Source organism: Salvelinus alpinus, chromosome 5, assembly GCF_045679555.1.
Source record: "Salvelinus alpinus chromosome 5, SLU_Salpinus.1, whole genome shotgun sequence".
Taxonomy (NCBI): domain Eukaryota; kingdom Metazoa; phylum Chordata; class Actinopteri; order Salmoniformes; family Salmonidae; genus Salvelinus; species Salvelinus alpinus.
In genome coordinates this window covers 7597750-7615573 of record NC_092090.1, presented here as the reverse complement: position 1 = coordinate 7615573, position 17824 = coordinate 7597750, and the positions used below count along the sequence as shown (strand labels likewise).

The following is a 17824-nucleotide window of genomic DNA, read 5'->3' as shown; positions in this document are numbered from 1 at the left end:
GTAACCAACGTAAATAGAACAGTAAAAAACGATATGTTGCGTCATACCTGTGGTATACGGTCTGATATACCACGGCTTTCATCCAATCAGAATCCAGGGCTTGAACGACCCAGTTTATAATATGGAAAATTCCAGTCGTTTTCATCATTCTCTGAACCCAACCCACTAAAACCCCAACATTTGGCTCTGAAGTACCCTCTCGCCTGCCGCTGACCACTAGGACTATGTTCTGATGAATCTTCCTACTTCCTGTTGAGAGGCCAGGTACACCCAGGGGTCCTGGTACCCCAGGTGAGGACGACTGGAGTAAGATAGTCAACTGTACAGTATTACACATGTAGGGTTTACAGTATACTGTATGGAGTATTACACATGTAGGGTTTACAGTATACTGTATGTAGTAAGATACTGTACAGTATTACACATGTAGGGTTTACAGTATACTGTATGGAGTAATATACTGTACTGTATTACACATGTAGGGTTTACAGTATACTGTATGTAGTATTACACATGTAGGATTTACAGTATACTGTATGTAGTAATATACTGTACTGTATTACACATGTAGGATTTACAGTATACTGTATGGAGTATTACACATGTAGGGTTTACAGTATACTGTATGTAGTAATATACTGTACTGTATTACACATGTAGGATTTACAGTATACTGTATGGAGTATTACACATGTAGGATTTACAGTATACTGTATGGACTAATATACTGTACAGTATTACATATGTAGGATTTACAGTATACTGTATAAAGTAATATACTGTACAGTATTACATATGTAGGTTTACAGTATACTGTATGGAGTAATATACAGTACAGTATTGCTTATGTAGGTTTACAGTATACTGTATGGACTAATATACTGTACAGTATTACATATGTAGGCTTTACAGTATACTGTATGGAGTAATATACAGTACAGTATTGCTTATGTAGGTTTACAGTATACTGTATGGAGTAATATACAGTACAGTATTGCTTATGTAGGGTTTATAGTATACTGTATGGACTAATATACTGTACTATACAGTATTACATATGTAGGTTTACAGTATACTGTATGCTACTGTACAGTATTGCATATGTAGGTTTACAGTATATTGTATGCTACTTGTACAGTATACTGTATGCTACTGTACAGTATTACATATGTAGGGTTTACAGTATACTGTATGCTACTGTACAGTATTACATATGTAGGGTTTACAGTATACTGTATGCTACTGTACTGCATTACATATGTAGGGTTTACAGTATACTGTATGCTACTGTACTGCATTACATATGTAGGGTTTACAGTATACTGTATGTAGTAATATACTGTACAGTATTACACATGTAGGGTTTACAGTATACTGTATCCTATTGTACTGTATTACACATGTAGGATTTACAGTATACTCTATGTAGTAATATACTGTACAGTATTACATATGTAGGGTTTACAGTATACTGTATGTAAGTCGCTCTGGATAAGAGCGTCTGCTAAATGACTTAAATGTAAATGTAAATGTAGTAATACACTGTACTGTATTACATATGTAGGGTTTATGTAGTATAATAGTATAATAGTATAGTGTAGTATAGTGTAGTATAATACTTCACAGTATAGTATACTAGTTTATAATAGTATGTGTAGTCACATTACATAACATCTAACATCCAAAGAGAGTCTATGTTACTGGCTGAGGCGTTATGTAGAACCATCACTGACATGAAGCCATCCCATCCAGTCACATGACAGTGGTCTTTATTCCTGACAGTACACTACTACTATAAGGAAACCCTAAAGCCCTACAGCCCCTCTGCCTACCCATGTAGACCTCGTCATCTACTAGGCAGAACTACAGAGTACAGTAAAGAGCCTATTTTACCATGCTGAACGGTCCATTTCATTCACAGTTCACACTCTAAATGAAACCTCATTGAACCAAACTGCAGTCTTTCAGATAAAACAAACATCATTTATCAGTGACTCCTCTGCTGACCTTTATGGCTTCTTCCAGCTGCAGCACACTGGGCTCCTCTCCTCTCTCCTCTCTCCTCTCTCCTCTCTCCTCTCCCCTCTCCCCTCTCCCCTCTCCCCTCTCCTCTCTCCTCTCTCCTCTCTCCTCTCCCCTCTCCCCTCTCCCCTCACATCTCTCAGCAGCTGCCGTACCCTTCCCCTCTCCCCTGTATCTCCCTCTACTCCTCTCCTCTTCCTCCTCTCTCACCCTCCTCCTCTCCCCCCTGTATCTCCATCTACTCCTCTCCTCTCTCTCCCTCTACTCCTCTCCTCCTCTCTCTCCCCCTCGCTCCCTACTCCTCTCCTCTCCTTCACCTTCTCCTCCCCCTCACTCTCTACTCCTCTCCTCTCTCTCCCCCTCGCTCCCTACTCCTCTCCTTCTCCTCCCCCTCACTCTCTACTCCTCTCCTCCTCTCTCTCCCCCTCACTCCCTACTCATCTCCTTCTCCCCCCCTCGCTCCCTACTCCTCTCCTCTCCTTCTCCTCCCCTCACTCTCTACTCCTCTCCTCTCCTTCTCCTCCCCCTCGCTCTCTACTCCTCTCCTCTCCTTCTCTCTCTCCCCCTCAGCTGCATGTCTAAATATGACATAGTGCCATTTTCTCCAGTTAGGACTGTTTCAGGCTGAACACAACATCTCTCCATTGTTATGTTACATGACCATGTCTCCCTGGGGGAGAAAGACCAGCGTAGCTTAAACCTACACTGCTGAGTGTGTGTGTGTGTGTGTGTGTGTGTGTGTGTGTGTGTGTGTGTGTGTGTGTGTGTGTGTGTGTGTGTGTGTGTGTGTGTGTGTGTGTGTGTGTGTGTGTGTGTGTGTGTGTGTGTGTGTGTGTGTGTGTGTGGAATATGAGCAGAGTAGACAGAGTAGTGTAGATTAATAAATCATAATCCTATGTTGACGTGACAGCAGAGACACCTCTGTCACCTTCATTGTTTATTCTCACACCTCTACTCCCCTAGGAGGCAGGCGGAGAAATGGATGGAAGTATTTAGAGAGAGAGAGAGAGAGAGAGAGAGAGAGAGAGAGAGAGAGAGAGAGAGAGAGAGAGAGAGAGAGAGAGAGAGAGAGAGAGAGAGAGAGAGAGAGAGAGAGAGAGAGAGAGAGAGAGAGAGAGGGATTGAGACTCTGCATGCAGAATTCTGCAAAAATATCCTCCGTGTACAACGTAGAACACCAAATAATGCATGCAGAGCAGAATTAGGCCGATACCCACTAATTATCAAAATCCAGAAAAGAGCCGTTAAATTCTACAACCACCTAAGAGGAAGCGATTCCCAAACCTTCCATAACAAAGCCATCACCTACAGAGAGATGAACCTGGAGAAGAGCCCCCTAAGCAAGCTGGTCCTAGGGCTCTGTTCACAAACACAAACACACCCCACAGAGCCCCAGGACAACAGCACAATTAGACCCAACCAAATCATGAGAAAACAAAAAGATAATTACTTGACACATTGGAAAGAATTAACAAAAAAACAGAGCAAACTAGAATGCTATTTGGCCCTAAACAGAGAGTACACAGTGGCAGAATACCTGACCACTGTGACTGACCCAAACTTAAGGAAAGCTTTGACTATGTACAGACTCAGTGAGCATAGCCTTGCTATTGAGAAAGGCCGCCGTAGGCAGACATGGCTCTCAAGAGAAGACAGGCTATGTGCTCACTGCCCACAAAATGAGGTGGAAACTGAGCTGCACTTCCTAACCTCCTGCCCAATGTATGACCATATTAGAGAGACATATTTCCCTCAGATTACACAGATCCACAAAGAATTCGAAAACAAATCCAATTTTGATAAACTCCCATATCTACTGGGTGAAATTCCACAGTGTGCCATCACAGCAGCAAGATTTGTGACCTGTTGCCACAAGAAAAGGGCAACCAGTGAAGAACAAACACCATTGTAAATACAACCCATATTTATGCTTATTTATTTTAACTTGTGTGCTTTAACCATTTGTACATTGTTACAACACTGTATATATATAATATGACATTTGTAATGTCTTTTTTTGTTTTGAAACCTCTGTATGTGTAATGTTTACTGTTAATTTTTATTGTTCATTTAACTTTTGTATATTATCTACCTCACTTGCTTTGGCAATGTTAACACATGTTTCCCATGCCAATAAAGCCCCTTGAATTGAATTGAGAGAGAGAGAGACAGAGAGACAGAGAGACAGAGAGACAGAGAGACAGAGAGAGAGAGAGAGAGAGAGAGAGAGAGAGAGAGAGAGAGAGAGAGAGAGAGAGAGAGAGAGAGAGAGAGAGAGAGAGAGAGAGATAGAGACAAAAACATCTAACGTTTTCCACTAATGCTGGCCTAGACTATACAGGCACAACTACCACAATCTATAACAAACATAATTATTCCAATACATTTGATTAATATTTACAGACAAATATTAAAATGTTGAGTTTGTCTGAACAACTTGTTTACTTATGAGTCTACCTGTCTTAAAGTATTTGCCAAACAGCAAATGGCAACCTGACAATATTTGCCCAGTGGCCTGTATGCTTAGTCCTCTCCTGTACTCCCTGTTGACCCACGACTGAGTGGCCGCGCATGCCTCCACCATCAAGTTCGCTGATGATACGACGATGATAAGGCCTGATCACTGACGAGACAGCCTATAGGAAGCAGGTCAGAACCCTGGCAGTGTGTTGCCAGGACAACAACCTCTCAACGTCAACAAGTTCGCTGATGATACGACGATGGTAAGGCCTGATCACTGACGGTGACGAGACAGCCTATAGGAAGCAGGTCAGAACCCTGGCAGTGTGTTGCCAGGACAACAACCTCTCAACGTCAACAAGGAGCTGATGGTGGACTACAGGAAACAGGGGCAGGTACACATCTCCCAGTGGACGGGGTCAAGAGCTTCCTGTTCCTCTGTGTCCACATCACTGAGGATTTACAGACCTGCCATTACACCCTAACCTGTACAGACCTGCCATTACACCCTAACCTGTACAGACCTGCCATTACACCCTAACTACAGACCTGCCATTACACCCTAACCTGTACAGAGCTGCTGTTACACCCTAACTACAGACCTGCCATTACACCCTAACCTGTACAGACCTGCCATTACACCCTAACTACAGACCTGCCATTAAACCCTAACCTGTACAGACCTGCCATTACACCCTAACTACAGACCTGCCATTACACCCTAACCTGTACAGACCTGCCATTACACCCTAACCTGTACAGACCTGCCATTACACCCTAACTACAGACCTGCCATTACACCCTAACCTGTACAGAGCTGCTGTTACACCCTAACTACAGACCTGCCATTACACCCTAACCTGTACAGACCTGCCATTACACCCTAACTACAGACCTGCCATTACACCCTAACCTGTACAGACCTGCCATTACACCCTAACTACAGACCTGCCATTACACCCTAACCTGTACAGACCTGCCATTACACCCTAACCTGTACAGACCTGCCGTTACACCCTAACCTGTACAGACCTGCCATTACACCCTAACCTGTACAGACCTGCCATTACACCCTAACCTGTACAGACCTGCCATTACACCCTAACTACAGACCTGCCGTTACACCCTAACTACAGACCTGCCATTACACCCTAACTACAGACCTGCCATTACACCCTAACTACAGACCTGTCATTACACCCTAACTACAGACCTGCCATTACACCCTAACTACAGACCTGCCATTACACCCTAACTACAGACCTGCCATTACACCCTAACCTGTACAGACCTGCCATTACACCCTAACTACAGACCTGTCATTACACCTTAACTACAGACCTGCCATTACACCTTAACAACAGACCTGCCATTACACCCTAACTACAGACCTGCCGTTACACCCTAACTACAGACCTGTCGTTACACCCTAACTACAGACCTGCCGTTACACTCTAACCTGTCCAGACCTGCCGTTACACCCTAACTACAGACCTGCCATTACACCCTAACTACATACCTGCCGTTACACCCTAACTACAGACCTGCCATTACACCCTAACCTGTACAGACCTGCCATTACACCCTAACTACAGACCTGTCCTTACACCCTAACTACAGACCTGCCATTACACCCTAACTACAGACCTGTCCTTACACCCTAACTACAGACCTGTCCTTACACCCTAACTAAAGACCTGCCATTACACCCTAACTACAGACCTGTTGTTACACCCTAACTACAGACCTGCCATTACACCCTAACTACAGACTTGCCATTACACCATAACCTGTACAGACCTGTCATTACACCACAACTACAGACCTGCCATTACACCCTAACTACAGACCTGCCATTACACCCTAACTACAGACCTGCCATTACACCCTAACTACAGACCTGCCATTACACCCTAACTACAGACCTGCCATTACACCCTAACCTGTACAGACCTGCCATTACACCCTAACTACAGACCTGCCATTACACCCTAACCTGTACAGACCTGCCATTACACCCTAACCTGTACAGACCTGCCATTACACCCTAACTACAGACATGCCATTACACCCTAACCTGTACAGAGCTGCTGTTACACCCTAACTACAGACCTGCCATTACACCCTAACCTGTACAGACCTGCCATTACACCCTAACTACAGACCTGCCATTACACCCTAACCTGTACAGACCTGCCATTACACCCTAACTACAGACCTGCCATTACACCCTAACCTGTACAGACCTGCCATTACACCCTAACCTGTACAGACCTGCCATTACACCCTAACTACAGACCTGCCGTTACACCCTAACTACAGACCTGCCATTACACCCTAACTACAGACCTGCCATTACACCCTAACTACAGACCTGCCATTACACCCTAACTACAGACCTGCCATTACACCCTAACCTGTACAGACCTGCCATTACACCCTAACTACAGACCTGTCATTACACCTTAACTACAGACCTGCCATTACACCTTAACAACAGACCTGCCATTACACCCTAACTACAGACCTGCCGTTACACCCTAACTACAGACCTGTCATTACACCCTAACTACAGACCTGCCGTTACACTCTAACCTGTACAGACCTGCCATTACACCCTAACTACAGACCTGTCATTACACCCTAACTACAGACCTGCCATTACACCCTAACTACATACCTGCCGTTACACCCTAACTACAGACCTGCCATTACACCCTAACCTGTACAGACCTGCCATTACACCCTAACTACAGACCTGTCCTTACACCCTAACTACAGACCTGCCATTACACCCTAACTACAGACCTGTCCTTACACCCTAACTACAGACCTGCCATTACACCCTAACTACAGACCTGCCGTTACACCCTAACTACAGACCTGTCGTTACACCCTAACTACAGACCTGTCATTACACCCTAACCTGTACAGACCTTCCGTTACACCCTAACCTGTTTTTATTCTATATTATCTATATTATTACAGTGTTTATTATCTATATTATTACAGTTTATTATCTATTTAATTACAGTGTTTTTATTATCTATTGTCACGACCTGACCATAGTAAGCTGTTTATTCTCTGTCGGTTGGGGCGTGATAGTGACTAGGGTGGGTCATCTAGGGTGTTGTATGTCTATGTTGGCCTGATATGGTTCCCAATCAGAGACAGCTGTTTATTCTCTGTCGGTTGGGGCGTGATAGTGACTAGGGTGGGTCATTTAGGGTGTTGTATGTCTAGGAGTGTTGTATGTCTAGGGGTTTTGTATGTCTATGTTGGCCTGATATGGTATCCCAATCAGAGACAGCTGTTTATCGTTGTCTCTGATTTTGGGGATCATATTTAGGTAGCCATTTCCTCATTTTGTGTTTTGTGGGATCTTGTCTACGGATAGTTGCCTGTGTAGCTTCACGTTTCCTTTGTGCTTCTTTGTTCTGCTGAGTGTCTATGAATTAAAAGATGTGGAACTCTACGCACGCTGCGCCCTGGTCCAATCATTACGACGAACGTGACATCTATATCATTACAATGTTTATTATCTAGATTATTACTGTGTTTAATTATCTAGATTATTACTGTGTTTTATTATAATCTAGATTATTACTGTGTTTATTATAATCTAGATTATTACTGTGTTTATTATCTATATCATTACAATGTTTATAATCTAGATTATTACTGTGTTTTTATTATCTATATTACTAAAGAGCTGCAAATATTTCAATGTACTGTTTTACACCTGCTGTATCCTGTGCAGGTGACAAATAAACATGAAAAAGTTTAAACGTTCCTCAGCACATCATTGTAGTAGAGTCAACTGTCATTACATTAGTGTGTGACGTGTTTGTTGAGTAGGCCTGGCCAGGTGTAAATGGACCCGTATGGATTAAAACCATGTTGAAACTGTAGGTGTGGTGGTGGAACCCTCCCTTCAGAGGTTTATTTAGGACTAACAACATGGACCCCAACCCATAATCCTCCAGCAGACACACCTGTAGAGGACTGTATAAAAAGCCCAGGACTGACCAGACAGAATCACACATCAAGCCGCTCCAAAGCATCTCCAGGACCAAGAAGCCATCTAGAGTCTCTCCACTGTCAGATCCAAGGAGCCATCCAGAGTCTCTCCTCTCCACACACTGAAGATGGAGCAAAGCCCCTCTCTCACCCTGCTGCTGCTGCTGCTGCTGGGCCTCTCTCAGGCCAACCCTCTCATGGAGGACGGAAGTGGACCAGAGATCCTAACAGACGACCCTGAGGATGTAGACATCACTGAGAGAATTCTGACCACCAATAACGGCTCCAGTCAGTTTCTGTTGGAGGGAGACATGGTGGCGCCAACAACCAGAAATGCCATGGTTTGCTTTAGGTACTACCAACACACACTAACAACAATATTGTACCAGCTCTACTTTCACAACTATTTGCATCAGCTTTTTTTTGAGTATTTCCAAGATGAGGTATTTTTATGTACAATATACTTCACTTTTAATGTTTCAGAAAGTTGCCTCAAACTAATACAGAAATATAATTGTCTTCCTTCAAAATATGTATACAACATTGTGTAGAAGTAGTATAAAGTCAGAGAATGTGGAATTACCCACAATCCTCTAAAAACAGAGACAGGTGTCAAGTTGTTGCTGGAACTTAAAATTTGTAAATTGAGGGAAAATGAAACACAGTTCCCCTTGGAGTTGTTTTTACATACATCTTATGTTGATATATATACATATTTTAATTTCAGGTTGGTTAAACAAGTGAAGTTGAGTAAAGGACTAATTATATTGAAGTAAAGATAACAAATATATTTTTTATGTCAAAATAATTGTATTTTCAGATATAATTGACTAACCAGCTGAATGTTATTTTACAGTGCAGGGTGCTTCTGGAAAAAAGGCACCAACGGATTGGTTGAAGTGCCCTACACAGTGAGCAGTAGCTTCAGTTCCTCTGACAAGCAGGGCATTGAGAATGCCCTCCGGGCCTTCCCTTCCAAGACCTGCATTCGCTTCGTGCCTCGTCAGAATCAGGTTGACTTCATCAGCTACGAGCCCAGAGACGGGTGCTGGTCCTCTCTTGGGAGAGTGGGAGGCCAACAGACGGTCTCTCTCCAAATGGACGGCTGCGTTTACTTCGGGGTCATTCAGCACGAGACTCTCCACGCTCTGGGCTTCCAGCACGAACAAACCAGGAGCGACCGTGACCAGTATGTCACCATCAACTGGAGTAACATCGACTCTAACAACGCCTACAACTTCGACAGATCAAACACCAACAACCTGAACACTGCCTACGACTACAGCTCTGTCATGCACTATGGAAATACAGCCTTCTCTATCAACGGGATGGACACCATCACCCCCATCCCCAACCCCAACGTGCCCATCGGCCAGAGACAGGGGTTGTCCACCACTGACATCCTGAGGATCAACAGACTCTACGGCTGCTGAGAGGAAGACATCAAGTCACAGGAGAAAAGTCTGGAAAAGACCAGATGAAGGAAGTCAAGTCTGACACATATATTGTTATCTTATTGATTTAAAATCATTGTTTAGTTGTAACTTTAAAAAATATCACTGCTGTAGTTGTGTAGTTCTCAAATTATTTTAATCATATGACTTAGTTAATTATCTAAAATAAACAACATTGAAAGCAGATGCTATTGTGTAATTCTAGTGTTTTCTACTGTGTGTGTGTGTGTGTGTGTGTGTGTGTGTGTGTGTGTGTGTGTGTGTGTGTGTGTGTGTGTGTGTGTGTGTGTGTGTGTGTGTGTGTGTGTGTGTGTGTGTGCGTGCGTGCGTGCGAGCGAGCGAGCGAGAGAGAGAGAGAGAGAGAGTTAACAGACTTTTGGCACAAGCCCTCCATGTCTGTCCTGATCCAAGACATTCTTCCTCCAATCAGAACTAGAGTTACATCACTTCTGTCACAACTATAATGACATAATTTCTCTCACCTAAACACAACAAGACACCAGGAATATTCACAACTACAATGACATGAAAGATAATCATTATTTTAGGAAGAGAATCAAGGAGGCTGACAGAGGAGAAAATAAATATCTGCTCTGGGAATCTGACAACAAAGCAGAAATAAAAATCAAACCCCACTGTATTTTCTTGTTAAGATTTATACTGTAGATGTAACTGGTCTGGTCTGCCAAAATCATCACCTCAAAGTGGAGTCACACGTCCCCAAAAATACAGGTTTGTCCTCAAAATGTTTTAAAATGCTGTGCATTGAAGATTATCACATAACAAGATAGACTAACAAACCAACACGTTCTGCAGACATGCTGACTAGCATCTCTCTCTATTTATCTTCCAGCTTGGTGTTGAACGCTGAGCTGTAGTCAATGAACAGTATTCTTACGTAGGTGTTCCATTACTCCAGGTGGGAAAGGGCAGAGTGGAGTGCAATAGAGTTTGCGTCATCTGTGGATCTGTTGGGGCGGTATGCAAATTGGACTGGGTCTAGGGTGTCTGGGATGATGGTGTTAATGGGAGTCATGCCCAGCCTTTCAAAGCATTTCATAGCTACAGATGTGAGTGCTACGGGGCGATGATCATTTACCTTGGCGTTCTTGTGCACAGAGACTAAGGTGGTCTGCTTGAAACATGTTGGTATTACAGATTGGGTCAGGGAGAGGTTGAACATGTCAGTGATAACACTTGTCAGCGCATGCTCGGAGTACGCATCCTGGAAAATCCATCTGGCCCTGCGGGCTTGTGAATTTTCAACTGTTTAAAAGGTCACATCGGCTACGGAAAGCATGATCACAAAGTCATCCAGAACAGCTGGTGCTCTCACGCATGGTTCAGTGTTGCTCGACTCGAAGCAAGCATAGAATGCATTTAGCCCATCTGGTAGGCTTGTGTCACTGGGCAGCTCGTGGCTGGGTTTCCCTTTGTATTCCTTAATAGCTTGCAAGCCCTGCCATCGCTCGCAAGTTGATTTTGTTCACCCACACCAGACAAGATCAGAAGGAACAATTATATTAATTATTGGGGACAGGTCAAAAAGCATTGAACATGTATGGCAATTTAGTTAGCTAGATTGCTGTTGCTAGCTCATTTGTCCTGGGAAAAAGCACAAGGTCCTCTACTCCAACAATAAATTCACAGATAAAATGATAAACCAAATTAGTTTCTCGTCATCTCTCCTCCTTCCTACAGGCTTTCTTCTTCTTTGGACAATATATGGCGGTTGGCAACCAACTTTACAGCATTACTACAACCGACTGGAGTGTTACATATAAAACAACAGGTTAAAACAGTGAACTACGTTTGTACTGAATGAACTAAAGATAAAACAGTACATCATATAACATCTCTACACCACCACATATCCACAACACAACACATGTTCAATACCACCATACAACAAGTTCACAATGTATGTGAATGCATGGCTCTGTACCTTGCTGTGTGTCTCTTCACAGTCCCTGTTGTTCTGCAAGGTGTGTTTTTACCTGCTTTTTAAATCTGATTCTACTGCTGCATCAGTTACCTGATGTGGAATAGAGTTCCATGTAGTCATGTCTCTATGTAATACTGTGCACCTCCCATAGTCTGTGCTGGACTTGGGGACTGTGAAGAGACCTCTGGTGGGATGTCTTGTGGGGTATGCATTGGTGTCCGAGATGTGTGCTAGTATTTTAAAAACAGACAGCTCGGTACATTCAGCTTGTCAACAAACTAGTGTCCCGCTCCTTGAAAGCGGCAGCTCTAGCATTTAGCTCAGTGCGGATGTTGTCTGTAATCCATGGCTTCTGGTTGGGATATGTACGCACGGTCACTGGAGACGATGTTGTCGATGCACTTATTAATGAAGCCGGTGACTGAAGTGGTGAACTCCACAATAACATCGGATGAATCCCAGAACATATTCCAGGCTGTACTAGAGAAACAGTCCTGAAGCTTAGCATTCGCTTCATCGGACTACTTCAGAATTTAACTTGTCACTGGTACTTCCTGTTTGAGTTTTTGATTGTAAGCAGGAATCAAGAGGATATAGTTATGGTCAGATTTACCAAATGGAGGGCGAGGGAAAGCTTTGTATATGTCTCTGTAGGTTGAGTAGAGGTGATATAGAGTTTTTTCCCCTCATTGCACAGGTGACATGCTGGTAGAAATGAAGACAAGCTGGTAGAAATCAGGTTGAAATGATTTCGGTTTTTCTGCAATAAAATCACCGGCCACTAGGAGTGCTGTCTCTGGATGAGCATTTTCTTCTTGGCTTATGGCCCTATATAGCTTGTTGAGTACCAGCATCGGTTATTGGTGGTAAATAGACAGCCATGAAAAATATAGGTGAAAACTCTCACCATAGTGTGGTCTACAGCTTATCATGAGGTATTCTACCTCAGGTGAGCAGAACCTCCAGACTTCCTTAATATTAGAGATTGAGGACCAGCTGTTGTTAGCAAAGAGACACACACATCCCCGCCCTTGAGTTTAGGAGATGCTTCCGTTCTGTCCTGCCGATGAAAAAGCTTCACAGCTATCCTAATAGTGGGCCTGTGTTTACTTCCTGGAAAAGACTCATTCATAGCGTCATTCAAAACTAGAGGTCGACCGATTAATCGGAATGGCCGATTAATTAGGGCCGATTTCAAGCTTTCATAACAATCGGTAATCGGCATTTTTGGACACCGATCATGGGCCATTACATTGCGCTCCACGAGGAGACTGCGTGGCAGGCTGACTACCTGTTATGCGAGTGCAGCAAGGAGCCACGGTAAGGTGCCAGCTAGCATTAAACGTATCTTATAAAAAACAATCAATCTTAACATAATCACTAGTTAACTACACATGGTTGATGATATTACTAGTTTATCTAGCTTGTCCTGCGTTGCATATAATCGATGCAGTGCCTGTTAATTTATCATCGAATCACAGCCTACTTCGCCAAACGGGTGATTTAACAAGGGCATTCTGGAAAAAAGCACTGTCGTTGCACCAATGTACCTAACCATAAGCATCAATGCCCTTCTTAAAATCAATACACAAGTAAATATTTTTAAACCTGCATATTTAGTTAATATTACCTGCTAACATGAATTTCTTTTAACTTGGGAAATTGTGTCACTTCTCTTGCGTTCTGTGCAACAGAGTCAGGGTATATGCAGCAGTTTGGGCCGCCTGGCTCGTTGAGAACTGTGTGAAGACTATTTCTTCCTAACAAAGACAGCCAATTTCGCCAAACGGGGGATGATTTAACAAAAGCGCATTTGCGAAAAAATCACAATCGTTGCACGAATGTACCTAAACATAAACATCAATGCCTTTCTTAAAATCAATACACAGAAGTATATATTTTTAAACCTGCATATTTAGTTAAAAGATATCCAGGTTAGCAGGCAATATTAAACTAGGGAAATTCTGTCACTTCTCTTGCGTTCATTGTACGCAGAGTCAGGGTATATGCAACAGTTTGGGCCGCCTGGCTCGTTGCGAACTAATTTGCCAGAATTTTACGTAATTATGACATAACATTGAAGGTTGTGCAATGTAACAGGAATATTTAGACTTGGATGCCACCCGTTAGATAAAATACGGAACGGTTCCATATTTCACTGAAAGAATAAACGTTTTATTTTCGAAATGATAGTTTCCGGATTCGACCATATTAATGACCTAAGGCTCATATTTCTGTGTGTTATTATGTTATAATTAGGTCTATGATTTGATATTTGATAGAGCAGTCTGACTGGGTGGTGGTAGGCAGCAGCAGGCTCGTAAGCATTCATTCAAACAGCACTTTTGTGCGTTTGCCAGCAGCTCTTCGCTGTGCTTCAAGCATTGAGCTGTTAATGACTTCAAGCCTATCAACTACCGAGATTAGGCTGGTGTAACCAATGTGAAATGGCTAGCTAGATAGCGGGGTGCGCACTAATAGCGTTTCAATCGGTGATGTTACTCGCTCTGAGACCTTGAAGTAGGTGTTCCCCTTGCTCTGCAAGGGCCACGGCTTTTGTGGAGCGATGGGTAACGATGATTCGAGGGTGGCTGTTGTCGCTGTGTTCCTGGTTCGAGCCCAGGTAGGGGCGAGGAGAGGGATGGAAGCTATACTGTTACACTGGCAATACTAAAGTGCCTATAAGAACATCCAATAGTCAAAGGTATATGAAATACAAATGGTAGAGAGAGAAATAGTCCTATAATTCCTATAATAACTAAAACCTAAAACGTCTTAACTGGGAATATTGAAGACTCATGTTAAAAGGAACCACCAGCTTTCATATGTTCTCATGTTCTGAGCAAGGAACTTAAACGTTAGCTTTCTTACATGGCACATATTTCACTTTTACTTTCTTCTCCAACACTTTGTTTTTGCATTATTTAAACCAAATTGAACATGTTTCATTATTTATTTGAGGCTAAATAGATTTTATTGATGTATTATATTAAGTTAAAATAAAAGTGTTCATTCAGTATTATTGTAATTGTCATTATTACAAATAAATAATTAAATACAAATAAAAATCGGCCGATTAATCGGTATCGGCTTTTTTTGGACATACAATAATCGGTATCGGCGTTGAAAAATCATAGTCTGTCGACCTCTAGTCAAAACGCAGCTTCACAGCTATCCTAATAGTGGGCCTGTGTTTACTTCCTGGAAAAGACTCATTCATAGTGTCATTCAAAACGCATCATTATATCCCTTGTGGAAAAGAAGAAACTGGATTTGTTAAGAACGACAGTTGCACTTTTCTTTAATAATTCCCTACCTCTTCTCAAATAAGTTGTTACGTTCTGACCTTAGTTCCTTTTTTATGTCTTTATTTTGAGTTTGGTCAGGGCGTGAGTTGGGGTGGGCATTCTCTGTTGTTTTTCTATGTTTTGTTCTGTGTGTTATATTTCTGTGTTTGGCCTAGTATGGTTCTCAATCAGAGGCAGGTGTTGATCGTTGTCTCTGATTGAGAATCATACTTAGGTAGCCTGTTTTCCCACTATGGGTTGTGGGTAGTTATTTAACGTTTCAGTGTTTGCACCATACGGGGGACTGTGTCGGTTTTCATTTATTCTCTTGTTCTTTTTGTTATTTGTATTCATTCTCGATTAAACTATATTATGGATACGTACCATGCTGCATTTCGGTCCTCCTCTCCTTCCACCAATGAAAGCCGTTACATAAGTTGAAATTTAAAATAACTTTTGGTCTCCACATGTTGTTATTAGATTTTCAAACAATGCAGAATAAATTTTCATTTTTTGAAACAACATAATTTAGAAAATACAAACAAATGGCCTGGAGAAAATGAGGAACTAATACTTGGTTGTGAAGCCTTTGGCCAAGAAAATGGCTGACAAACAGTTGTTGTAGCCATCAATGAGCTTTCTGCACCTGTTAACCCTCGCAAGGCTGCCAGCCCAGACGGCATCCCTAGCCGCGTCATCAGAGCATGCGCAGACCAGCTGGCTGGTGTATTTACGGACATATTCAATCTCTCACCATCCCAGTCTGCTGTTCCCACATGCTTCAAGATGGCCACCATTGTTCCTGTACCTAAGAAAGCTAAGGTAACTGAACTAAATGACAATCGCCCCGTAGCACTCACTTCTGTCATCATGAAGTGCTTCGGGATCTGTCACCTTAGACCCACCTCAATTTGCTTACCGCCCCAATAGATCCACAGACGATGCAATCGCCATCACACTGCACACTGCCCTATCCCATCTAGACAAGAGGAATACATATGTAAGAATGCTGGTCATTGACTATAGCTCAGTATTCAACACCATAATGCCCTCCAAGCTCATCACTGGGAACCCCGCCCTGGGCAGCTGGGTCCTGGACTTCCTGACGGGCCGTCCCCTGGTGGTGAAGGTAGGAAACAACACGTTCACTTCGCTGATCGTCAACACTGGGGCCCCACAAGGCTGCGTGCTCAGTCCCCTCCTGTACTCCCTGCTCACCATGACCTCCAACTCAATCATCAAGTTTGCAGATGACACAACAGTAGTAGGCTTGATAACCAACAATGATGAGACATCCTACAGGGAATGTAAAGAGGTGCGTAACTGACTGCAGGGAAGTCAGGCGCAGGAGAGCAGAACTGGGTAACAACCGGAGGAGTTTAATGAGGCAACACAAACTACACCCCGAACAACAAAATACGGGTTGAAATAACCCGTAGCAAACCAGTCTGAAGTGCACATACACTTTACAATAAACAATTCCACACACAGACATGATGGGAACAGAGGGTTATATGCACGTCAAGTAATGAGGGAATGTAAACCAGGTGTGCGGGAAAACAAGACAAAACAAATGGAAAATGAAAGGTGGATCGGCGATGGCTAGAAGACCGGTGACGTCGACCGCCGAACGCCGCCCGAACAAGGAAAGGAACCGACTTCGGTGGAAGTCGTGACAGGGAGGAGGAGAGGGCTCTGGGAGCGTGGTGCCAGGATAATATCCTCTCATTCAAAGTCAACAAAACAAAGGAGATAATCGTGGACTTCAGGAAACAGCAGATCGAGCACCCCCTATCCACATAGACGGGACCGCAGTGGAGAAAGTGGAAAGCTTCCTTGGCGTACACACCACTGACAAACTGAAATGGTTCACTCCCACAGATTGCGTGGTGAGGAAGGCGTAACATCACCTCTTCAACCTCAGGAGGAAATTTGACTTGTCACCTAAAACCCTCACAAACTTTTACAGATGCACAATCGAGAGCATCTTGTCGGGCTGCATCACCGCTTGGTACGGCAACTTCACTTTCTGCACCCACAGGGCTCTCCATAGGGTGGTGCGGTCTGCCTAAAGCATCACCGGGTGCAAAGTACCTGCCCTCCAGGACAACAATCACCCGAGTCACTATCTGTTCACCCCGCTATCATCCAGAAGGCGAGGTCAGTACAGGTGCATCAAAGCTGGGACCGAGCTGATATTCTTGATTCCATTCCTTTACTAGATGTGTGTATATGTTGTGTAATTGTTAGATATCTTGGTAGACATTAATGCACTCGTCAGAGGTAGAAGCACAAGCATTTCGCTAAACCCACAATGACATCTGCTAAACGCGTGTTTGTGACCAATAAAATTTAATTTAATCTATTGGTAGATAGATAAAAAATTAAAAAGCAGACATTGAATACCCCTTTGATCATGGTGAAGTTATTCATTACACTTTGGATGGTGTACCAATACACTCAGTCACTACAGAGATACAGATGTCCTTCTTAACTCAGTTGCCAGAGATGAAGTAAACAGCTCAGGGATTTCACCACGAGGCCAATGATGACTTTGGAGGTGTTTGTTATTTTGCAGTTTTCCACTAATGCTGGCCTAAGCTATACAGGCGCAACTACCACAATCTATAACAAAC

General features: G+C 43.1%; 2 protein-coding genes across 4 annotated transcripts in view; one reads left to right on the top strand and one right to left on the bottom strand.

The window, feature by feature from the left end:
• LOC139575465 (nuclear receptor ROR-alpha A-like) overlaps positions 1-17824 on the bottom strand; it is a 340490-nt gene that overhangs the window by 304570 nt on the left and 18096 nt on the right. The window lies entirely within an intron of this gene.
• Positions 8562-10142, top strand: LOC139575464 (hatching enzyme 1.2-like). The gene is made up of 2 exons (XM_071400451.1): positions 8562-8854; positions 9359-10142. The coding sequence occupies exons 1-2, from the start codon at positions 8631-8633 to the stop codon at positions 9933-9935; spliced, it is 801 nt and encodes a 266-aa protein (XP_071256552.1). The 5' UTR covers positions 8562-8630; the 3' UTR covers positions 9936-10142.

Excerpts from the sequence above, each read along its gene's own strand:
- LOC139575464 (XM_071400451.1), top strand. The coding sequence starts at position 8,631 with ATGGAGCAAAGCCCCTCTCTCACCCTGCTGCTGCTGCTGCTGCTGGGC. Across the intron at positions 8,855-9,358 it reads AATGCCATGGTTTGCTTTAG|TGCAGGGTGCTTCTGGAAAA; the intron begins GTACTACCAACA and ends GTTATTTTACAG.